At 46.3% G+C, this 25,075-nt stretch overlaps 1 protein-coding gene across 2 annotated transcripts in view; it reads left to right on the top strand.

The window, feature by feature from the left end:
* LOC129854477 (sodium-dependent noradrenaline transporter-like) overlaps window positions 1–25,075 on the top strand; it is an 83,075-nt gene that overhangs the window by 22,277 nt on the left and 35,723 nt on the right. For both annotated transcript variants that reach the window (XM_055921557.1, XM_055921556.1), the window contains exon 5: window positions 24,055–24,193. In XM_055921557.1, coding sequence (XP_055777532.1) covers window positions 24,055–24,193 — 139 coding nt within the window. The remainder of the gene's footprint in view (window positions 1–24,054; window positions 24,194–25,075) is intronic.

Here is a 25,075-nt window from a genome sequence, read left to right as displayed (position 1 = left end):
TCCCTGTTCTATGAGTGAGTACAGTGGGTCCTGTCCTGTTCCTGTTCTATGAGTGAGTACAGTGGGTTCTGTCCCTGTTCTATGAGTGAGTACAGTGGGTCCTGTCCTGTTCCTGTTCTATGAGTGAGTACAGTGGGTCCTGTCCTGTTCCTGTTCTATGAGTGAGTACAGTGGGTTCTGTTCTGTCCCTGTTCTATGAGTGAGTACAGTGGGTCCTGTCCTGTTCCTGTTCTTTGAGTGAGTACAGGGGGTTCTGTCCCTGTTCTATGAGTGAGTACAGTGGGTCCTGTCCTGTTCCTGTTCTATGAGTGAGTACAGTGGGTTCTGTCCCTGTTCTATGAGTGAGTACAGTGGGTTCTGTCCTGTTCCTGTTCTATGAGTGAGTACAGTGGGTCCTGTCCTGTTCCTGTTCTATGAGTGAGTACAGGGGGTTCTGTCACTGTTCTATGAGTGAGTACAGTGGGTCCTGTCCTGTTCCTGTTCTGTGAGTGAGTACAGTGGGTTCTGTCCCTGTTCTATGAGTGAGTACAGTGGGTTCTGTCCTGTTCCTGTTCTATGAGTGAGTACAGTGGGTCCTGTCCTGTTCCTGTTCTATGAGTGAGTACAGTGAGTCCTGTCCTGTTCCTGTTCTATGAGTGAGTACAGTGAGTCCTGTCCTGTTCCTGTTCTATGAGTGAGTACAGTGGGTCCTGTCCTGATCCTGTTCTATGAGTGAGTACAGTGGGTTCTGTCCCTGTTCAATGAGTGAGTACAGTGGGTCCTGTCCTGTTCCTGTTCTATGAGTGAGTACAGTGGGTTCTGTTCCTTCCCTGTTCTATGAGTGAGTACAGTGGGTCCTGTCCTGTTCCTGTTCTATGAGTGAGTACAGTGGGTTCTGTCCCTGTTCAATGAGTGAGTACAGTGGGTCCTGTCCTGTTCCTGTTCTATGAGTGAGTACAGGGGGTTCTGTCCCTGTTCTATGAGTGAGTACAGTCGGTTCTGTCCTGTTCCTGTTCTATGAGTGAGTACAGGGGGTTCTGTTCCTGTTCTATGAGTGAGTACAGTGGGTTCTGTCTCTGTTCTATGAGTGAGTACAGTGGGTTCTGTCCCTGTTCTATGAGTGATTACAGTGGGTTCTGTCCCTGTTCTATGAGTGAGTACCATGGGTCCTGTCCCTGTTCTATGAGTGAGTACAGTGGGTCCTGTCCCTGTTCTATGAGTGAGTACAGGGGGTCCTGTCCTGTTCCTGTTCTATGAGTGAGTACAGTGGGTTCTGTCCTGTTCTATGAGTGAGTACAGTGGGTCCTGTCCCTGTTCTATGAGTGAGTACAGTGGGTCCTGTCCCTGTTCTATGAGTGAGTACAGGGGGTCCTGTCCTGTTCCTGTTCTATGAGTGAGTACAGTGGGTCCTGTCCCTGTTCTATGAGTGAGTACAGGGGGTCCTGTCCTGTTCCTGTTTAATGAGTGAGTACAGTGGGTTCTGTCCTGTCCCTGTTCTATGAGTGAGTACAGTGGGTCCTGTCCCTGTTTAATGAGTGAGTACAGTGGGTCCTGTCCCTGTTCTATGAGTGAGTACAGTGGGTCCTGTCCTGTTCTATGAGTGAGTACAGTGTGTCCTGTCCTGTTCTATGAGTGAGTACAGTGGGCTCTGTCCTGTTCCTGTTCTATGAGTGAGTACAGGGGGTCCTGTCCTGTTCCTGTTCTATGAGTGAGTACAGTGGGCCCTGTCCTGTTCCTGTTCTATGAGTGAGTACAGGGGGTCCTGTTCTGTTCCTGTTCTATGAATGAGTATAGGGGGTCCTGTCCTGTTCCTGTTCTATGAGTGAGTACAGTGGGTTCTGTCCCTGTTCTATGAGTGAGTACAGTGGGTTCTGTCCTGTTCCTGTTCTATGAGTGAGTACAGTGGGTTCTGTCCTGTTTCTGTTCTATGAGTGAGTACAGTGGGTTCTGTCCCTGTTCTATGAGTGTGTACAGTGGGTTCTGTTCCTGTTCTATGAGTGAGTACAGTGGGTCCTGTCCTGTTCTATGAGTGAGTACATTGGGTCCTGTCCCTGTTCTATGAGTGAGTACAGTGGGTTCTGTCCTGTTCCTGTTCTATGAGTGAGTACAGTGGGTTCTGTTCCTGTTCTATGAGTGAGTACAGTGGGTTCTGTCCCTGTTCTATGAGTGTGTACAGTGGGTTCTGTTCCTGTTCTATGAGTGTGTACAGTGGGTTCTGTCCTGTTCTATGAGTGAGTACAGTGGGTCCTGTCCTGTTCTATGAGTGAGTACAGTGGGTCCTGTCCTGTTCTTGACCTGTGCCTCTGACGTGTGTCTTGAGTCTGACCCTCCTCTGTCGCGGTATCTAAAAGATTCAAGAAACCAGCCTTTTAACACGTTTCTCGTTGGGATAGAGCTGACCTACTGTGCCAAATATGAACTGTGTCAAATCAAGTATTTTCATTAGAGACTAAATGTGTTAGAAGTAGGCTTAACCTTTTAGAAGCTTGGTTATTTAGTCTGGCCACTTTTTGAAGTGGAAATTGTACACTTAAGCATTTCATAAACAGGAAATAACTGTTTTGAAATGTATTATTAATGGCGTGTACAGTATGGCAGGTCTTCATAAATCAATATTTAGTTAGTGTACATCAGTGAGTGGACAGCAAACTGCACACACTCACTCTCATCACCTGCCATGAAACCCCTGCTTACTCACTCTACATCTTACCAAGACTGACCAGTATGAAGTCTAAAGTCCTGGAGTGGCTTGAGGAATAGATAAGCCTTGGACTTCTGCAGAGTCACAGTCTTAAAGTGTGTCTTTATGCTTCTGGGGTCTTGTCTCATTGAAGAGTGACTTTTACCATTCAGTAGATTCTGATGACGTGGCTCAATCTGCTTACATGCTGAGCAGAACGTGTTCAGGCAACAAAGGCCTTTACTAAGCAATGAATCTAAATTGAAAGTGTTTTTATTGACTATTATTGCATCTTTGCATGGTACCAGTGTATATGACACTTCATTTTAGGATACCAAAATTCCTGCTTTCAATAAATTCCCCGGTTTTCCAGAATTCCTGGTTGGAGGATTACAGATTTCCTGCGTATTCCCTCCTGATTCCAGGAACCTGCCTTTCCAGAATTTCGTGAAAACCAGAGAATTTATTGAACGTTTCAGGAATTTTGCAACCCTACTCATACTCAAACAATTCCACTGTGAAGTGTGCCACTGTCATTAAAACGTTTGTGCAGTATCCCCAAAATGTCTGAAGCCATCCGCCCATATACCGATTGCTCTACAGAAAGGCATATAAAAAAAGCTTAGATGCTGCGTTTGAAGTTGACACGAAAAGCCCCATCCGTTTGCACTTCAAAGAATTCCTTTCCAGAGCTCTGTGTGAAGATTACTTCTGCAGCCCGAAGGAAGTCGTCTGAGATGACTGGGACATACAGCAGCATCCTTATCCTGCAGCTGATGTGCCGTACTGAGTAGAGTGCCAGGGAGGCAAACAAAACATTCTAAGCTTGCATTCTAAACTTTACTAGTGCACTATATAAGGAATAGTGAGCCATTTGGGACGCGGGCTAAGAGTGCGTGACAGGCGGCCAATAAGAGCAGATGAAAGACCCTCTACCAGAATGCTGATCTGCATTGATGTCTTGTGTGTTTATGTAATCAACATCTCTGGATTTCCTCCAATGTTTTTCTCTCATCAATCCCTCTAAACTTGAATACAGTCAGTTTCCGTTACATCATATTTTCTTTCTTTTAGCATAAAATTACACTCTCATTCTCTTGACCCAGTGATGTAGTGGTAAGAAAATTGGTGTGTAAACTCTGCTCTGATCGCCATCTGTGGTGAATAAAGTTACTCTCCGTATACTTTCAATGCATTTTTGTGCAAAAGGTGGGTAAACTTTTGGGAGGGAAAAAAAATTAGGTGAACAACGTTTATGTGTGTTTACCCTCCACTTAACCACTGCTTCTACCGTACTGTAAAAATTATTCATAGACCTTCAATTCTTGGTAATTATAGGAAGTCAATGGAGTCAAGTTGGTTCCTTTTACAGCATATCTTCCTGCATTTATTTACCAGAAAATGTTCTTCTTTGTGTATTTTACCATCTTCACAGACCTTGAATACTCATTGGTGTATTGAAAACGGCTCTATCAAAGAGCTTTAGGTCCATACTCCCCTGAGAGCCACTATATCCCAGTATAACTGTAGTTGATTCTAGACAGGCTGAATGAACAACACAGAGACCCAGGCAGTGGAATCTCTAGAATAGACAGTGATTTTTCTCTGACACCACTTCTAATCTCATTGTATATTTCAGTCTGGTCTTGTGTGGGGGACATAAACCCCCTGCTCCCACAGAGCACCAGGAACAGGAACAAGACCATCAGACCACTGCATGCTCTGGGAGAGATCACAGTGACTGAGTTTCTCTCTCTCCTTCTTTCCCTCATTTTCTCCCTCTCCTTTTCTCCCTCTTTCTCTTTTTTTCTTCTCTTTTTCTCCCTCTCTTTCTCTCTTACATTCTCTCTTTCTCTCTCCCTTTCCCCTCGTTCTCTCTCTCATTTTCTACCTCTTTCTGTCATTTTCTTATCTTTTTATTTTTCTCCCTCTCTTACTTTCTCTCTTTCTCTCTCTTAATTTCTCTCTCTCTATCTCTTCCCCTCATGTTTTCTCTCTCTATTCTTTCTCTTTCTTTCCGACGTAAGTTTGCCTCCTTATGTAATGAGCAGTGATCTCTGAGAGTCTCACGGAGCTGCAGGTGTTCTTAGTTTTTAGATATGGAGATTTGATCCTCCTGGAGATAGACAGGGACAGAGGAGATATTTTCTCAAGAGATTTTATAGATTTGAGGGCATGTGGTTAACCTGTAACATTCAACACACACACACACACACACACACACACACACACACACACACACACACACACACACACACACACACACACACACACACACACACACACACACACACACACACACACACACACACACACACACACACACACACACACACACACACACACACACACAGCTTACTTTTCCTTTGCTGCTGCATTGCTCTGGTTCTCACACCAGGCCACGTTGATGTGTTGCTGTGTGATGTGTTGCTGTCCTCTCCTCAGCTGACTGAGGATGTGCTAGGCCCTCATTTCCTCTCCTATTAGGCCTTTATTATTGGTTTCATTGATCACGGCTGCCCTGCAATCTGTGGTGCTGCAGTGCAAAGGTCCCTGGAGTATAGTCATTAGTGTCATGGCAACATCCAGGGGCGGACACACAGCAGGTGTCAGTTACAATGCTATCACAGGGGCTCAACATAGCTATCAACACCTAATGACAGACTAGGATTCTCAGAAACCAAGCTGGGCTACCAAGAGGCTGGGTAAATATATACCTTCTGTGTTGATGGTGCTGATGGCTTTTCTCAGCTTATATCAATCAAGGTCAATCAGTCATGTAAGTTTATACAGTTTGAGTACAGATCAGTTTGTTATATTAATTAGAGAATGCCATCAGTACTATTATGCACAGTCACTGTAAAGAAATATCCTAATATTTTGAGGACACTGCAAAATGTTCAGATATTTCAATACATTGACTTTGCGTAATATTCTTGATGACATTCTCTAATTAATATAACAAACTAATCTGTTACTCAACAAATTATTTATATTTTTCTACCTAAATTGAGAGCCATTTTATTCTATTAGCAGCTCAGATTATCCATTAAATAGCTATTAGATTATCAAAAGGTTAGAACTCAGAACACCTCCGTTGGAAGTCTCACACAACTTTTATCTGTCTTAATTGAACAAGTCCGCTGCTGGGAGATCAATAGGTCATGTGTTCCAAGTCTAGACATTGTGAACACTCACAGGGGATCTGAAACATACACCGTAACCCGCTCAGACTTCTTTTTCCAATACCTTGGATAAAATGTATTTTTAGTGATACATAATACAATAAGAAAACAGATTTATTTTGAATCAAACATCAAATCTTGAAATCACGTCTTGAAACAACTATTGTATTGTTGTCCTCTTTATCAAAGTACCAGAATTGCTATTCACTCAACTTTCACTCAAATCAAGTATTTTAAATCAAATATCCAACCAAATACTCCCCCAACCAAATACTCCCCCCAACCAAATTCTCCCCCAACCAAATTCTCTCCCCAACCAAATTCTCCCCCAACCAAATTCTCTCCCCAACCAAATTCTCCCCCAACCAAATTCTCTCCCCAACCAAATTCTCCCCCATCCAAATACTCCCCCATCCAAATACTCCCCCAACCAAATACTCCTCTCAACCAAATACTCCTCTCAACCAAATACTCCCCCAACCAAATACTCCTCCCAACCAAATACTCCTCTCAACCAAATACTCCCCCCAACCAAATACTGCCCCAACCAAATACTCCTCTCAACCAAATACTCTTCCCCAACCAAATACTCCCCCCAACCAAATACTCCCCCCACCCAAATACCCCTCCCCAACCAAATACTCCTCTCCAACCAAATACTCCTCTCCAACCAAATAGTCCTCTCAGCCAGATACTCCTCCCAACCAAATACTCCTCCCAACCAAATACTACTCCCCAACCAAATACTCCTCCCCAAACAAATACTCCTCTCCAACCAAATACTCCTCCCCAACCAAATATGCCTCCCCAACCAAATACTCCTCTCCAACCAAATACTCCTCTCAACCAAATACTCCGCTCCAACCAAATACTCCTCTCAGCCAAATACTCCTCCCAACCAAATACTCCTCCCAACCAAATACTTTAGTTTTACTTGCATGTAAGAGCAGTTGGAGGCCACGGAAGGAGAGTTGTATGGCATTGAAGCTCATCTGGAGGTTAGTTAACACAGTGTCCAAAGAAGGGCCGGATCTATACAGAATGGTGTCGTCTGCGTAGAGGTGGATCAAAGAATCACCCGCAGCAAGAGCGACATCATTGATATATACAGACAAGAGAGTCGGCCTGAGAAATTAACCCTGTGGCACCCCATAGAGACTGCCAGAGGTCCGGACAACAGGCCCTCCAATTTGACACACTGAACTCTATCGGAGAAGTAGTTGGTGAACCAGGCGAGGCAGTCATTAGAGAAACCAAGGCCGTTGAGTCTGCTAGTAAGAATGTTGTGATTGACAGAGTCGAAAGCCTTAGCCAGGTCGATGAATAAGGCTGCACACGGCTGTCTCTTATCGATGGCGGTTATAATATCGTTTAGGACCTTGAGCGTGGCTGAGGTGCACCCATGACCAGCTCTGAAACCAGATTGTATAGCGGAGAAGGTACGGTGAGAATCGAAGTGGTCGGTAATCTGTTTGTTAACTTGGCTTTCAAAGACCTTAGAAAGGCAGGGTAGAATAGATATAGGTCTGTAGCAGTTTGGGTCTAGAGTGTCTCCCCCTTTGAAGAGGGGGATGACTGCGGCAGCTTTCCAATCTATGGGAATCTCAGAAGATACAAAAGAGAGGTTGAACAGGCTAGTGATAGGGTTTGCAACAATTTCGGCAGATAATTTTAGAAAGAGAGGGTCCAGATTGTCTAGCCCGGCTGATTTGTAGGGGTCCAGATTTTTCAGCTCTTTCAGAACATCAGCTATCTGGATTTGGGTGAAGGAGAAATGGGGGAGGCTTGGGCGAGTTGCTGTGGGGATCGCAGGGCTGTTGACCGGGGTAGGGGTAGCCAGGTGGAAAGCATGGCCAGCCATAGAAAAAGGCTTATTAGTGGCTTTGTGTCAGACCCTGTACCCTAATTATAAAGGCCAAAGATAACAGACACCAGGCACACTTCTGAGCCTGTATCCACGAAGTGTCTCAGAAAAGGCCCAAAGAATCCTGTTAAAATCAGTGTTAAAACAAAAAAAACTCCCAGCTCAAAGCAGGTTTTAGGATGATGTTAAGAAACTCTGAACCAGGAGTATAATCAATTCACAAAAGTTTATCTCAGCTGGCAATTACGACAGTTTGAGATACTGCAAAAGAAAGATAATGATTACGTTCATTGAGATTGTTGCAAATTACTAATCACGATGAGGGATCGCCATCTGTGAACTCAAACAAGCTTCAGACAACCGCTTTGAATGTGACTGTAGCCTATCAAATGTTGCAATGGTAAAACGTTTGATATAATTTTTGCATGTGCGTGTGAATCCTCTCATAAATCTATTCCTACATCTGTGGTAGGTTATCAATCACACAGTTACATGGAGTTAAGTTGGGCGTGATTTTTGGAATGTAATATAATGTGGATGAGGGGAGCCTGTAGACCACTGGATGGGAAAGAGTGATTGAGTAAGAGCAGAGGCTGAAGGACCTGGGCAGACCTGGGTCAGTAATTATGAACAGATGGGGCTCTAAAAAGGGGTGAGGTAAGAGGATGGCCAAAAGCCTAGCTTCCTCAGGAGACTGCTGCTTTAGACATGTTTCTCTCCCTCTGACTCTAGTTGTCTCCCTGCTTTAGACATGTTTCTCTCCCTCTGATTCTTGTTGTCTCCCTGCTTTAGACATGTTTCTCTCCCTCTGATTCTAGTTGTCTCCCTGCTTTAGACATGTTTCTCTCCCTCTGACTCTAGTTGTCTCCCTGCTTTAGACATGTTTCTCTCCCTCTGACTCTAGTTGTCTCCCTGCTTTAGACATGTTTCTCTCCCTCTGATTCTAGTTGTCTCCCTGCTTTAGACATGTTTCTCCCTCTCTGACTCTAGTTGGCTCCCTGCTTTAGACATGTTTCTCTCCCTCTGACTCTAGTTGTCTCCCTGCTTTAGACATGTTTCTCCCTGCTTTAGACATGTTTCTCCCCCTCTGACTCTAGTTGTCTCCCTGCTTTAGACATGTTTCTCTCCCTCTGACTCTAGTTGTCTCCCTGCTTTAGACATGTTTCTCTCCCTCTGATTCTAGTTGGCTCCCTGCTTTAGCCATGTTTCTCCCCCTCTGATTCTAGTTGGCTCCCTGCTTTAGACATGTTTCTCTCCCTCTGACTCTGGTTGTCTCGCTGCTTTAGACATGTTTCTCTCCCTCTGACTATAGTTGGCTCCCTGCTTTAGACATGTTTCTCCCTCTGACTATAGTTGTCTCCCTGCTTTAGACATGTTTCTCCCCCTCTGACTCTAGTTGTCTCCATGCTTTAGACATGTTTCTCCCTGCTTTAGACATGTTTCTCCCTGCTTTAGACATGTTTCTCTCCCTCTGACTATAGTTGTCTCCCTGCTTTAGACATGTTTCTCCCCCTCTGACTCTAGTTGGCTCCCTGCTTTAGACATGTTTCTCTCCCTCTGACTATAGTTGTCTCCCTGCTTTAGACATGTTTCTCCCTCTCTGATTCTAGTTGTCTCCCTGCTTTAGCCATGTTTCTCTCCCTCTGATTCTAGTTTTCTCCCTGCTTTAGACATGTTTCTCTCCCTCTGACTCTAGTTGTCTCCCTGCTTTAGACATGTTTCCCCCTCTCTGATTCTAGTTGTCTCCCTGCTTTAGACATGTTTCTCTCCCTCTGACTCTAGTTGTCTCCCTGCTTTAGACATGTTTCTCTCCCTCTGATTCTTGTTGTCTCCCTGCTTTAGACATGTTTCTCCCTCTCTGACTCTAGTTGTCTCCCTGCTTTAGACATGTTTCTCTCCCTCTGATTCTAGTTGTCTCCCTGCTTTAGACATGTTTCTCTCCCTCTGACTCTAGTTGTCTCCCTGCTTTAGACATGTTTCTCTCCCTCTGACTCTAGTTGGCTCTCTGCTTTAGACATGTTTCTCTCCCTCTGACTCTAGTTGTCTCCCTGCTTTAGACATGTTTCTCTCCCTCTGATTCTAGTTGGCTCCCTGCTTTAGACATGTTTCTCCCCCTCTGACTCTAGTTGTCTCCCTGCTTTAGACATGTTTCTCTCCCTCTGACTATAGTTGGCTCCCTGCTTTTGACATGTTTCTCTCCCTCTGACTCTGGTTGTCTCGCTGCTTTAGACATGTTTCTCTCCCTCTGACTATAGTTGGCTCGCTGCTTTAGACATGTTTCTCTCCCTCTGTAATAGCTGTCGCTTTCCTCATCCTCGGATGAGGTGAGGAGAGAAGGATCTTCGGACCAAAATGCGGAGTCAGGGAAATATGCCATCTTTATTATATAACACGACGTAGACTAAACAAAACAAAACACTTTCAACACTTACAAAATAACAAAACGACGTCGACGCAACCTGAACATAAACTTACATAGACAAACGTAAACTCACGAACAGGAACGGACATCGAAACATACGAACAGCCAAACAGTCCCGTTTGTGAATATATATCGAACAACACGAAACATCACAGGAGACAATCACCCACAAACAAACAGTGAGAATGCCCTACCTAAATATGACTCTTGATTAGAGGAAAATGCAAACCACCTGCCTCTAATCAAGAGCCATACCAGGCAAACCGAAACCAACATAGAAACAGATAACATAGACTGCCCACCCAAAACACATGCCCTGACCAAAAACACATAAAAACTAACATAAATAGGTCAGGACTGTTACAGTACCCCCCCCCCAAGGTGCGAACGCCGGGCGCACCAGCACAAAGTCCAGGGGAGGGTCCGGGTGGGCAGTTGACCACGGTGGTGGTTCCGGTTCAGGACGCTGTCCCCATACCACCATAGTCACTCCCCTCTTCTTTCTACCCCTTCTAATGCCCACCCTAACACTACCTTCCCCTAAATAAACAGCTAGCACCAGGACAAGGGGCAGCACCGGGACAAGGGGTAGCACCGGGACAAGGGGCAGCACCGGGACAAGGGGCAGCACCAGGATAAGGACCATCACTGGAATAAGGGGCAGCACCGGGACAAGGGGCAGCACCGGGACAAGGGGCAGCACCGGGACAAGGGGCAGCACCGGGACAAGGGGCAGCACCGGGACAAGGGGCAGCACCGGGACAAGGGTTAGCACCGGGACAAGGGGCAACACCGGGACAAGGGGCAACACCGGGACAAGGGGCAGATCCCGGCTGAAGGACTCTGGCAGGTCCTGTTTGGACGGCTCTGGCAGGTCCATGCAGGCTGACGGCTCTCGACGCTCATGGCAGACTGACGGCTCTCGACGCTCATGGCAGGCTGACGGCTCTCTACGGTCATGGCAGGCTGACGGCTCTCGACGCTCATGGCAGGCTGACGGCTCTCGACGCTCATGGCAGGCTGACGGCTCTCGACGCTCATGGCTCTCTGACGGCTCTGGCTGCTCATGGCTCTCTGACGGCTCTGGCTGCTCATGGCTCTCTGACGGCTCTGGCTGCTCATGGCTCTCTGACGGCTCTGGCTGCTCATGGCTCTCTGACGGCTCTGGCTGCTCATGGCTCTCTGACGGCTCTGGCTGCTCATGGCTCTCTGACGGCTCTGGCTGCTCATGGCTCTCTGACGGCTCTGACTGCTCATGGCTCTCTGGCGGCTCTGGCAGATCCTGTCTGGTTGGCGGCTCTGGCAGATCCTGTCTGGTTGGCGGCTCTGGCAGATCCTGTCTGGTTGGCGGCTCTGGCAGATCCTGTCTGGCGGGCGGCTCTAGCGGCTCCTGTCTGGCTGACGGCTCTAGCGGCTCCTGTCTGGCGGATGGCTCTGTAGGCTCATGGCAGACGGGCGGCTTTGCAGGCTCATGGCAGACGGGCGGCTTTGCAGGCTCCTGGCAGACGGATGGCTCAGATGGCGCTGGGGAGACGGATGGCTCAGATGGCGCTGGGGAGACGGATGGCTCAGATGGCGCTGGGGAGACGGATGGCTCAGATGGCGCTGGGGAGACGGATGGCTCAGATGGCGCTGGGGAGACGGATGGCTCTGGCCGGATACGGCGCACTGTAGACCTGGTGCGTGGTGCCGGAACTGGAGGCACCGGGCTAATGATAAGCACCCTCCTACTAGTGCGTGGAGCAGGGACAGGGCACACTGAACTCTCAAAGCGTACTCTATACCTGGTGCGTGGTACCGGCACTGGTGGCACCTGGCTGAGGGCACGCACCTCAGGACTAGTACGGGGAGAAGTGACAGTGTGTACAGGACTTAGGAGACGCACAGGTGGCTTAGTGCGTGGGGCCGGAACTGGAGGCACTGAACTGGATACACGCACTATAGGGAGAGTGCGTGGAGGAGGAACAGGGCTCTGGAAATGCACTGGTAGCCTAGTGCGTAATGTAGGCACTGTAGGTACTAGGCTGGGGCGGGGAGGTGGCGCCGGAAATACCGGACCGTGCAGGCGTACTGGCTCTCTTGAGCATTGAGCCTGCCCAACCTTACCTGGTTGAATGCTCCCGGTCGCCCTGCCAGTGCGGCGAGGTGGAATAGCCCGCACTGGGCTATGCAGGCGAACCGGGGAAACCATGCGTAAGGCAGGTGCCATGTATGCCGGCCCGAGGAGACGCACTGGAGACCAGACGCGTTGAGCCGGCCTCATGACACCTGGCTCAATGCCCAATCTAGCCCTACCAGTGCGGGGAGGTGGAATAACCCGCACTGGGCTATGCACACGTACAGGAGACACCGTGCGCTCTACTGCGTAACACGGTGTCTGCCCGTACTCCCGCTCTCCACGGTTAGCCTGGGAAGTGGGCGCAGGTCTCCTACCTGCCCTTAGCCCACTACCCTTTAGCCCCCCCCCAAGAAATTTTTGGGAGTTACTCACAGGCTTTTTCGGCTTCCGTGCCAGACGCGTTCCCTCATAATTCCGGTTCCTCTCTCCGGTAGCCTCCGCTCTCCTCAGTGCCTCCAGCTGTTCCCATGGAAGGCGATCTCTACCTGCTAGGATCTCCTCCCATGTGTAGACACCTTTTCCATTCAATACATCGTCCCATGTCCATTGCTCCTTCTTCTGTCCCTTACTCCGTTTAGCATTCCCATACCGCTTGGTCTCTGTATTTTGGTGGGTGATTCTGTAATAGCTGTCGCTTTCCTCATCCTCGGATGAGGTGAGGAGAGAAGGATCTTCGGACCAAAATGCGGAGTCAGGGAAATATGCCATCTTTATTATATAACACGACGTAGACTAAACAAAACAAAACACTTTCAACACTTACAAAATAACAAAACGACGTCGACGCAACCTGAACATAAACTTACATAGACAAACGTAAACTCACGAACAGGAACGGACATCGAAACATACGAACAGCCAAACAGTCCCGTTTGTGAATATATATCGAACAACACGAAACATCACAGGAGACAATCACCCACAAACAAACAGTGAGAATGCCCTACCTAAATATGACTCTTGATTAGAGGAAAATGCAAACCACCTGCCTCTAATCAAGAGCCATACCAGGCAAACCGAAACCAACATAGAAACAGATAACATAGACTGCCCACCCAAAACACATGCCCTGACCAAAAACACATAAAAACTAACATAAATAGGTCAGGACTGTTACACCCTCTGACTATAGTTGGCTCCCTGCTTTAGACATGTTTCTCCCCCTCTGACTCTAGTTGTCTCCCTGCTTTAGACATGTTTCTCTGCCTCTGACTCTAGTTGTCTCCCTGCTTTAGACATGTTTCTGTCCCTCTGACTCTAGTTGTCTCCCTGCTTTAGACATGTTTCTCTCCCTCTGACTCTAGTTGTCTCCCTGCTTTAGACATGTTTCTCTCCCTCTGACTCTAGTTGGCTCCCTGCTTTAGACATGTTTCTCTCCCTCTGACTCTAGTTGTCTCCCTGCTTTAGACTTGTTTCTCCCCCTCTGACTCTAGTTGGCTCCCTGCTTTAGACATGTTTCTCCCCCTCTGACTCTAGTTGGCTCCCTGCTTTAGACATGTTTCTCCCCCTCTGACTCTAGTTGTCTCCCTGCTTTAGACATGTTTCTCTCCCTCTGATTCTAGTTGTCTCCCTGCTTTAGACATGTTTCTCCCCCTCTGACTCTAGTTGTCTCCCTGCTTTAGACATGTTTCTCCCTGCTTTAGACATGTTTCTCCCTGATTTAGACATGTTTCTCCCCCTCTGACTCTGGTTGTCTCCCTGCTTTAGACATGTTTCTCTCCCTCTGACTCTAGTTGTCTTCCTGCTTTAGACATGTTTCTCTCCCTCTGACTCTAGTTGTCTCCCTGCTTTAGACATGTTTCTCTCCCTCTGACTCTAGTTGTCTCCCTGCTTTAGACATGTTTCTCTCCCTCTGACTCTAGTTGTCTCCCTGCTTTAGACATGTTTCTCTCTCTCTGACTCTAGTTTTCTCCCTGCTTTAGTCAAGTTTCTCTCCCTCTGACTCTAGTTGTCTCCCTGCTTTAGACATGTTTCTCCCCCTCTGACTCTAGTTGTCTCCCTGCTTAAGACATGTTTCTCTCCCTCTGACTCTAGTTGGCTCCCTGCTTTAGACATGTTTCTCTCCCTCTGACTCTAGTTGTCTCCCTGCTTTAGACATGTTTCTCTCTCTCTGACTCTAGTTTTCTCCCTGCTTTAGACATGTTTCTCTCCCTCTGACTCTAGTTGTCTCCCTGCTTTAGACATGTTTCTCCCCCTCTGATTCTAGTTGGCTCCCTGCTTTAGACATGTTTCTCTCCCTCTGACTCTAGTTGTCTCCCTGCTTTAGACATGTTTCTCTCCCTCTGACTCTAGTTGTCTCCCTGCTTTAGACATGTTTCTCTCCCTCTGACTCTAGTTGTCTCCCTGCTTTAGACATGTTTCTCCCCCTCTGACTCTAGTTGTCTCCCTGCTTTAGACATGTTTCTCCCCCTCTGACTCTAGTTGTCTCCCTGCTTTAGACATGTTTCTCTCCCTCTGACTCTAGTTGTCTCCCTGCTTTAGACATGTTTCTCTCCCTCTGACTCTAGTTGTCTCCCTGCTTTAGACATGTTTCTCTCCTTCTGAGTCTAGTTGTCTCCCTGCTTTAGACATGTTTCTCTCCCTCTGACTCTAGTTGGCTCCCTGCTTTCGACATGTTTCTCTCCCTCTGACTCTAGTTGTCTCCCTGCTTTAGACATGTTTCTCCCCCTCTGACTCTAGTTGTCTCCCTGCTTTAGACATGTTTCTCTCCCTCTGACTCTAGTTGGCTCCCTGCTTTAGACATGTTTCTCTCCCTCTGACTCTAGTTGTCTCCCTGCTTTAGACTTGTTTCTCTCCCTCTGACTCTAGTTGTCTCCCTGCTTTAGACATGTTTCTCCCACTCTGACTCTAGTTGGCTCTCTGCTTTAGACAAGTTTCTCCCTGCTTTAGACATGTTTCCCCCTGCTTTAGACATGTTTCTCTCCCTCTGATTCTAGTTGGCTCCCTGCTTTAGACTTGTTTCTCCCCCTCTGATTCTAGTTGTCTCCCTGCTTTAGACATGTTTCTCTCCCTCTGACTCTAGTTGTCTCCCTGCTTTAGACATGTTTCTCTCCCTCTGACTCTAGTTGTCTCCCTGCTTTAGACATGTTTCTCCCCCTCTGACTCTAGTTGTCTCCCTGCTTTAGACATGTTTATCTCCCTCTGACTCTAGTTGTCTCCCTGCTTTAGACATGTTTCTCTCCCTCTGACTCTAGTTGTCTCCCTGCTTTAGACATGTTTCTCCCCCTCTGACTCTAGTTGGCTCCCTGCTTTAGACATGTTTCTCTCCCTCTGATTCTAGTTGTCTCCCTGCTTTAGACATGTTTCTCTCCCTCTGACTCTAGTTGTCTCCCTGCTTTAGACATGTTTCTCTCCCTCTGACTCTAGTTGTCTCCCTGCTTTAGACATGTTTCTCTCCCTCTGACTCTAGTTGTCTCCCTGCTTTAGACATGTTTCTCTCCCTCTGACTCTAGTTGTCTCCCTGCTTTAGACATGTTTCTCCCCCTCTGACTCTAGTTGGCTCCCTGCTTTAGACATGTTTCTCTCCCTCTGATTCTAGTTGTCTCCCTGCTTTAGACATGTTTCTCTCCCTCTGACTCTAGTTGGCTCCCTGCTTTAGACATGTTTCTCTCCCTCTGACTCTAGTTGTCTCACTGCATTAGACACGTTTCTCCCCCTCTGACTCTAGTTGGCTCCCTGCTTTAGACATGTTTCTCTCCCTCTGACTCTAGTTGTCTCACTGCTTTAGACATGTTTCTCCCTCTCTGACTCTAGTTGTCTCCCTGCTTTAGACATGTTTCTCCCCCTCTGATTCTAGTTGTCTCCCTGCTTTAGACATGTTTCTCCCCCTCTGACTCTAGTTGGCTCCCTGCTTTAGACAAGTTTCTCCCCCTCTGATTCTAGTTGGCTCCCTGCTTTAGACATGTTTCTCTCCCTCTGACTCTAGTTGGCTCCCTGCTTTAGACATGTTTCTCCCTCTCTGACTCTAGTTGGCTCCCTGCTTTAGACATGTTTCTCTCCCTCTGACTCTAGTTGGCTCCCTGCTTTAGACATGTTTCTCCCTCTCTGACTCTAGTTGGCTCCCTGCTTTAGACATGTTTCTCTCCCTCTGACTCTAGTTGGCTCCCTGCTTTAGACAAGTTTCTCACCCTCTGATTCTAGTTGACTCCCTGCTTTAGACATGTTTCTCCCCCTCTGATTCTAGTTGGCTCCCTGCTTTAGACATGTTTCTCCCCCTCTGACTCTAGTTGTCTCCCTGCTTTAGACATGTTTCTCTCCCTCTGACTCTAGTTGTCTCCCTGCTTTAGACATGTTTCTCCCCCTCTGATTCTAGTTGTCTCCCTGCTTTAGACATGTTTCTCCCCCTCTGATTCTAGTTGGCTCCCTGCTTTAGACATGTTTCTCCCCCTCTGACTCTAGTTGTCTCCCTGCTTTAGACATGTTTCTCTCCCTCTGACTCTAGTTGTCTCCCTGCTTTAGACATGTTTCTCCCCCTCTGACTCTAGTTGTCTCCCTGCTTTAGACATGTTTCTCCCTGCTTTAGACATGTTTCTCCCTGCTTTAGACATGTTTCTCTCCCTCTGACTCTAGTTGGCTCCCTGCTTTAGACATGTTTCTCTCCCTCTGAGTCTAGTTGTCTCCCTGCTTTAGACATGTTTCTCCCCCTCTGACTCTAGTTGTCTCCCTGCTTTAGACATGTTTCTCCCTGCTTTAGACATGTTTCTCCCTGCTTTAGACATGTTTCTCTCCCTCTGACTCTAGTTGTCTCCCTGCTTTAGACATGTTTCTCTCCCTCTGACTCTAGTTGTCTCCCTGCTTAAGACATGTTTCTCTCCCTCTGACTCTAGTTGGCTCCCTGCTTTAGACATGTTTCTCTCCATCTGACTCTAGTTGTCTCCCTGCTTTAGACATGTTTCTCTCCCTCTGATTCTAGTTGGCTCCCTGCTTTAGACTTGTTTCTCTCCCTCTGATTGTAGTTGTCTCCCTGCTTTAGACATGTTTCTCTCCCTCTGACTCTAGTTGGCTCCCTGCTTTAGACATGTTTCTCTCCCTCTGATTCTAGTTGTCTCCCTGCTTTAGACATGTTTCTCTCCCTCTGATTCTAGTTGTCTCCCTGCTTTAGACATGTTTCTCTCCCTCTGACTATAGTTGGCTCCCTGCTTTAGACTTGTTTCTCTCCCTCTGACTCTAGTTGTCTCCCTGCTTTAGACATGTTTCTCTCCCTCTGACTCTAGTTGGCTCCCTGCTTTAGACATGTTTCTCCCCCTCTGACTCTAGTTGTCTCCCTGCTTTAGACATGTTTCTCCCCCTCTGACTCTAGTTGTCTCCCTGCTTTAGACATGTTTCTCCCCCTCTGACTCTAGTTGTCTCCCTGCTTTAGACATGTTTCTCCCCCTCTGACTCTAGTTGTCTCCCTGCTTTAGACATGTTTCTCCCCCTCTGACTCTAGTTGTCTCCCTGCTTTAGACATGTTTCTCCCTGCTTTAGACATGTTTCTCCCTGCTTTAGACATGTTTCTCTCCCTCTGACTCTAGTTGTCTCCCTGCTTTAGACATGTTTCTCCCCCTCTGACTCTAGTTGGCTCTCTGCTTTAGACATGTTTCTCTCCCTCTGACTCTAGTTGGCTCTCTGCTTTAGACATGTTTCTCCCCCTCTGACTCTAGTTGACTCTCTGCTTTAGACATGTTTCTCTCCCTCTGACTCTAGTTGGCTCTCTGCTTTAGACATGTTTCTCCCCCTCTGACTCTAGTTGACTCTCTAGCCCACTCTCTATCAGTGGGATATATCCAAGAGCCGTTGCAAGTCCACCAGAGGTTAGCTGAACCTTAATGGACCATTTTATTATCATGTTCTCTGGGAAGGTCAGAGGAGACTGTTTATAGACCATTGATTTAAACTCCTTTTGACACAGCATGTATTTGATACACAGTGTCGTGTGTGTATTATTATTGTTAGATAACCTAGTTAGTTTTATTATGTTAACATGTGTTTGTAAACCATGGCAGTTCAATTAGTGTTAAAGCTGAGTCACGTGGCAGGGTGGCTCACTCGGCGCTCTGCATGGTAGAGGCTAATCCCTAAAAGTCAGGGGTCAGGCCACAGGTCAACATGAACACTTGTTAGGTTATGACCTGTCTACCCCCCAGGTGCCCATAGTTCTCAAGGTCAAAAGCTTCAATCTTAAATCCAGCACAAATATGTCTCCATATAGAACATCAACCTAGCTACTGGCCAATCACCTAGACACTGAGAGAAGTAATCAGTCATGTTTGTAGATGTATGACCAGGGTAAAGGTATGTGATAGAAGCTTGGTACATCTAGTCCAACAGTCCAATACATCCTCAGGCTGGACTTTGGTCCTAGTAGGAATATCCCAGTGGTCCTTGCATGGTCAGTTCAACAACGATCTGTATTTAAATCAGCAGACATGCTATACACATCCTGTGTGAACGTTGAAACATCAGATTTTCTCACCGTTTCATCAACAACAGATGGTTTCTATAGATTCTTTACATCCTTTACATGCTAAAATAGCTGTGTTTGATTTAGTGTCAGGGATAGCTTGACTTGATGGAAAGGGAAAGGAAAGGAAAAGGTGGATACCTAGTCAGTTGTACAACTGAATGCCTTCAACTGAAATGTGTCCTCCGCATTTAACCCAACCTCTCTGAATCAGAGAGGTGTGTGGGGCTGCCTTTATCGACATCCACGTCTTCAGCGCCCGGGGAACAGTGGGTTAACTGCTTTGCTCACGGGCAGAATAACAGCTTTTTACCTTGTCAGCTCGGGGATTCGATCCAGCAACCTGATACACTCTTAGAAATAAAAGTGCTATTGTAACGGATGTGAAATGGCTATCTAGTTAGCGGTTGTGCGCGCTAATAGCCTTTCAATCGGTGACGTCACTTGCTCTGAGACCTTGAAGTAGTGGTTCCCCTTGCTCTGCAAGGGCCGCGGCTTTTGTGGAGCGATGGGTAACGATGCTTCGTGGGTGACCATTGTTGATGTGTGCAGAGGGTCCCTGGTTCGCGCCCGGGTCGGGGCGAGGGGAACAGACGTAAAGTTAAACCTTTACATTGATGCTGTTGACCCGGATCACTGGTTGCTGCGGAAAGGGAGGAGGTCGAAAGGGGGGTGAGTGTAACGGATGTGAAATGGCTATCTGGTTAGCGGTGGTGCGCGCTAATAGCCTTTCAATTGGTGACGTCACTTGCTCTGAGACCTTGAAGTAGTGGTTCCCCTTGCTCTGCAAGGGCCGTGGCTTTTGTGGAGCGATGGGTAACGATGCTTCGTGGGTGACTGTTGTTGATGTGTGCAGAGGGTCCCTGGTTCGCACCCGGGTCGGGGCGAGGGGACGGACTAAAGTTAAACTGTTACACTATCTAGAAACTTAAAGGTTTCTTCGGCTGTCCCCATAGGATAACCTTTTGAAGAACCATTTTTAATTGCAGGTCGAACCCTTTTCGGTTCCATGTAGAACCCTTTCTATAGAGGGTTCTACATGGAACCAAGAAGGGATCTACCTGGAACCAAAAAGAGTTCTCGTATAGGGACCGCCGAAGAACCCTTTTGGAACTATTTTTTCTAAGAGTGTAGCCTTCCTTAAAAAAGGGCTATTTGCATTTTTAGACGATTGACTTCAATGTCACTCGATTGATGAAGTGCTCAATTAAACAGTTTGACGAAATTGCATGAACAATTACATAAGATAATTAGCTTTTATTTGATCAATCTCACTTTCCATCAGTTCCACTTGCATGGTTCTGAGGGTATTTGTAGTAATTAGTGATCCTGCTTGGTGTGTCTACTTAAAGTCAAGTCAGACGTTTACCTCATTCTGGGGAACATGCTGTACATGTCTGAGAAAATGGACAAAGAGATTAATACTAGTCAATAGTATTTGATATAGCATGCAGTATTGCTTGAATTTATCCTGGAAGACATTGTTTCCTTTTTATATGTGTGTCTCTGTTGTGTATATATGCTTCTTAAAGAACATTTTAGCCCAGAATTTGTAAAAGAGGCCTTAGGGATTGATATACTTTGGCCAAATAGCTTCAGATCACTGATGTGTTGACCATTTCAGGGAAAGCAGATAAGAGTTTGTTTTTAGAAGAACTGGTCCAAGGAACATGCGTTGATGTTTGATAACATTTACAGTTAGTGTGATATCAGATGGACTGTACAGCCTGGAAGCACCACAACAACCCTAGACCCCCTGCCTATACATGACTAGTCAGAAATATCAACGTGTCTGTCTCTTGTTCCGTTCTGTCCTTCCTCTCCTCTCCTCTCCTCTCCTCTCCTCTCCTCTCCTCTCCTCTCCTCTCCTCTCCTCTCCTCTCCTCTCCTCTATCTCTCGTTTTCTCTTCGGTTCTAGCAGCTTTAAATGTATTATCATCAGGATATAAATCACGTCGGTTAGACATATTTAGGACTGGGCTGTCTGATCTGACAGTCCCCTTGTCCTTGGTGTCTAGTCTGGACAGGCAGTTGTTCCTGTGTCTTCTCTTCTGGCTTGCCAGGCAGTGGGTTGTGTAACCATCCGGGGGCATCAGTTCCACATGTCATTTCGTAGCTACACTTATCAGCATAATCACAGAGAGAGGCTGCCCGCCGGATCGGATCGCCTCGCTAGCCCACCGGTCAAACAGACAGAGAGGAGGAATCAGAAACAGATAATGAAGTTAAAGGATGGATTGTTTTGATGTGCAGCTCTTAGACAGCTGTTTCTCTGATGAATAGAATGGGTGTTATTTTGATTGATTTGATTTAACCTTTATTTAACTAGGCAAGTGAACATAGTATTAGGGAAAGGGGGATGGATACCTAGTCAGTTAAGAACAAATTCTTATTTACAATGGCGGCCTACCAAAAGGCAAAAGGCCTCCTGAGGGGACGGGGCTGGGATTAAAAATACAAATATAGGATAAAACACACATCACAACAAGAGAGACACCACAACACTACATAAAGAGAGACACCACAACACTACATAAAGAGAGACACCACAACACTACATAAAGAGAGACACCACAACACTACATAAAGAGAGACACCACAACACAACATAAAGAGAGACACCACAACACTACATAAAGAGAGACAACACAACACTACATAAAGAGAGACACCACAACACTACATAAAGAGAGACACCACAACACTACATAAAGAGAGACACCACAACACTACATAAAGAGAGACACCACAACACTACATAAAGAGAGACACCACAACACTACATAAAGAGAGACAACACAACACTACATAAAGAGAGACACCACAACACTACATAAAGAGACCTAAGACAACAACATAGCATGGCAGCAACACAACACTACATAAAGAGACCTAAGACAACAACATAGCATGGCAGCAACACAACACTACATAAAGAGACCTAGGACGACAACATAGCATGGCAGCAACACAACACTACATAAAGACAGCCACCACAACACTACATAAAGAGACCTAAGACAACAACATAGCATGGCAGCAACACAACACTACATAAAGAGACCTAAGACAACAACATAGCATGGCAGCAACACATGACAACAAATTTGAGGGCTCCAGAAATAGACAGCAGACAAAACATCAGGTCTTGGAGAGACAGAGGAGACCCTAAAGATCATGTTGTCTTGGATATGAGCTTAGTGGTGAGCATAATTCTGGCCTGGCTCTTTGTTGTCGGCTCCATGGAGTCCCACATCTCTCTCCCCAATGGCGGTGAGCCCTCGGCTGGGCTGTAACACTGAGCCTCAGGCCTGTTTCAAAGACTGGAGATGAAGAAACACGCAGCCATCAACCCGCTCCTCAGGGAGCTATGATTACCGGGTTTTTAAACGCCGGGTTTTCAAAGCAGAAACAAACCATCTGTCATCTCGATGTAAACTTAAATCGTTTTAGGGCACCCTCTGATATTAGAATGAGATCAGATGTCCCATAATACTGTCCACTTGTGAGACTCATGTTTACTCCTTCCTCCTTACTCATTTTAGAAGAAGAGGGAAAAAAACACATGGCTGTTCTCATTAGAGGTCAATATTGGTCAATACCGTTGATCATTTAAACACTATGACCTCTGACCCCTGCTTCTCTTTGAGCAAGGCAGTGTCTTTAAATTGCACCCTATTCCCTTATATAGTGCACAGCTTTTGACCAAATCCCTATGGTCCCTGGACAAAAGTAGTGCACTATAAAGGGAATAGGGTGCCACTTGAGATGCAGAGCAGGAACGGGATGCTCCCTAATATCGCTGAGCTGGAAGTTGATCCAGATCCGCTGTCAGTCCGGTGGGACTCAGAGCAGGTGTGGCTCAGTATGCCTGTCCTGGGAAGATCCGAGGATGATCTGGGAATGAGGAGATAGATAGCAGGAAACAATATTTATGTAGGGAAGGATGAGACACCATTTGTCTTCCTGCCGTCTCCCCTCTTTTATATATGTTCCAGTAAAGCACTTGAACCTTTGAGCGCCCCTTCAACTGAGTAGTAGTCAGAGTGCTTTGAGGGGAATGGCTCCCAAGAGGGTTGACAAAGTCTGTTATTAAAACCTCTAGCTGCCAAGGTCTTTGAAGGAGTGTGAGTGTGTGTGTGTGTGTGTGTGTGTGTGTGTGTGTGTGCATGCATGCGTGCTTTTGTGCATGTTAAGAGTAGAACATATTTTCTCAGGTACTCCAAACCCTGAGTCCTTCATTCTTCCCTCGTGATTCTGTTAGCTAGATGATTGAATGGATACAGAACAAATGGGGATCATAGTATGTTGAGATAAAAGCTTTGAACTTTGCTTCTCATTCTTAAGTTGTTTGATTTAGTGATCAGTAACAGTAAGCTTGTGGAATGGTTAGTTCCATGATGAATGTATAGATGCTGTGACTGGGTTTTAACACCTCAGGAACCAAATTGAACCAGGTTGTCTCTGTCGTGACTCAATATTCACATCGCGAAAAATAATCGCCAAAATACAATCTGGAAAACTATTTTTAATGCTATATTGATATTAAATGTGGCAATTATATGACAAGTGAACAACATTCCCACCTCATTCATTGTCAGTAATTACATTTTGCCCATATTCATGTTAATAATCTCACTGGCTTGAGACCACAAAATCAACCAAAATACTGCTGCTGATAGCTCTTTATTGAAAATACTGTGATTGAAGAAAAGTTGTTGAGTTCATTATCATTTCTAAACACTTTCTACCTGATTGAAGTGGTTTAAGTTCAGACTGGAGTAAATGGTGTGTAGATGACTGACTGCTGGGTGTTGTCAGAATCCTGTCCTCCCTTAGAGCAGGTGACTGCCCTCGCTCTTCTCAGGGTCAGACAGGGACTGTTCATGTGTTGAGTCTGTCCTAGCTGAGTCATAGCCTGAGTGGATCCACCATACAAACACAGCACTCTGGGGGCTGGCCAGGGAAAAGAGAATACTGTGGGTAGCCTGCGATATAGCCTTATACTGTATGTTTCCTAATAAGGCATGTCTATCTTCCTATCTTTTTCTTTGTGTTTTATGAGGTATCTATGCTGTGGACAGTTTGGTCATAAATCTGGTTCTAAATGAAGTTGGGTGTTGTTGGAGTGTGTGGGGTCTGTGTGTGTTACGCATGTCATCCTCCACACCACTGTCTTGTTAAGTATGTGGATGCTTCCAGATTCTACACCCTTTCCCAGAAGTACACACTTTCCGACTCCCCGTCGTTGATTTAAAAGCATAGGGTTGGTGAAAGCATTGGCCATGTGAAAGTCTGCAAAGGACACTACGGTAAAAGCTTGTAGAATCGGGACTCAGCCTTAGTGTGTGTGTGTTCTCCAGGCGTGGCGTACTCCACCTCCATGAGAGCAGGGGGATCCAGGACCTGGGCATGCCTCGCTGGGAGCTGGTCCTCTGTCTGGTGGCTGTGGTCTTTCTTCTCTACTTCAGTCTCTGGAAGGGTGTCAAGTCCTCCGGCAAGGTACTGTTGAGACACTGTGCTGTACCCTACCGCTTAGGACAACACACACTCCTACTGTAATACAACACACACACTCCTACTGTAATACAACACACACTCCTACTGTAGTACAACACACACTCCTACTGTAGTACAACACACACTCCTACTGTAATACAACACACACTCCTACTGTAGTACAACACACACTCCTACTGTAGTACAACACACACTCCTACTGTAGTACAACACACACTCCTACTGTAATACAACACACACTCCTACTGTAATACAACACACACTCCTACTGTAATACAACACACACTCCTACTGTAATACAACACACACTCCTACTGTAGTACAACACACACTCCTACTGTAGTACAACACACACTCCTACTGTAGTACAACACACACTCCTACTGTAATACAACACACACTCCTACTGTAATACAACACACACTCCTACTGTAATACAACACACACTCCTACTGTAGTACAACACACACTCCTACTGTAGTACAACACACACTCCTACTGTAATACAACACACACTCCTACTGTAATACAACACACACTCCTACTGTAATACAACACACACTCCTACTGTAATACAACACACACTCCTACTGTAATACAACACACACTCCTACTGTAATACAACACACACTCCTACTGTAATACAACACACACTCCTACTGTAGTACAACACACACTCCTACTGTAATACAACACACAGTCCTACTGTAATACAACACACACTCCTACTGTAGTACAACACACACTCCTACTGTAGTACAACACACACTCCTACTGTAATACAACACACACTCTTACTGTAGTACAACACACACACTCCTACTGTAGTACAACACACACTCCTACTGTAATACAACACACACT

This window comes from Salvelinus fontinalis, chromosome 4 (assembly GCF_029448725.1).
Source record: "Salvelinus fontinalis isolate EN_2023a chromosome 4, ASM2944872v1, whole genome shotgun sequence".
Taxonomy (NCBI): Eukaryota; Metazoa; Chordata; class Actinopteri; order Salmoniformes; family Salmonidae; genus Salvelinus; species Salvelinus fontinalis.
This window is presented reverse-complemented; position numbering and strand designations above follow the sequence as displayed.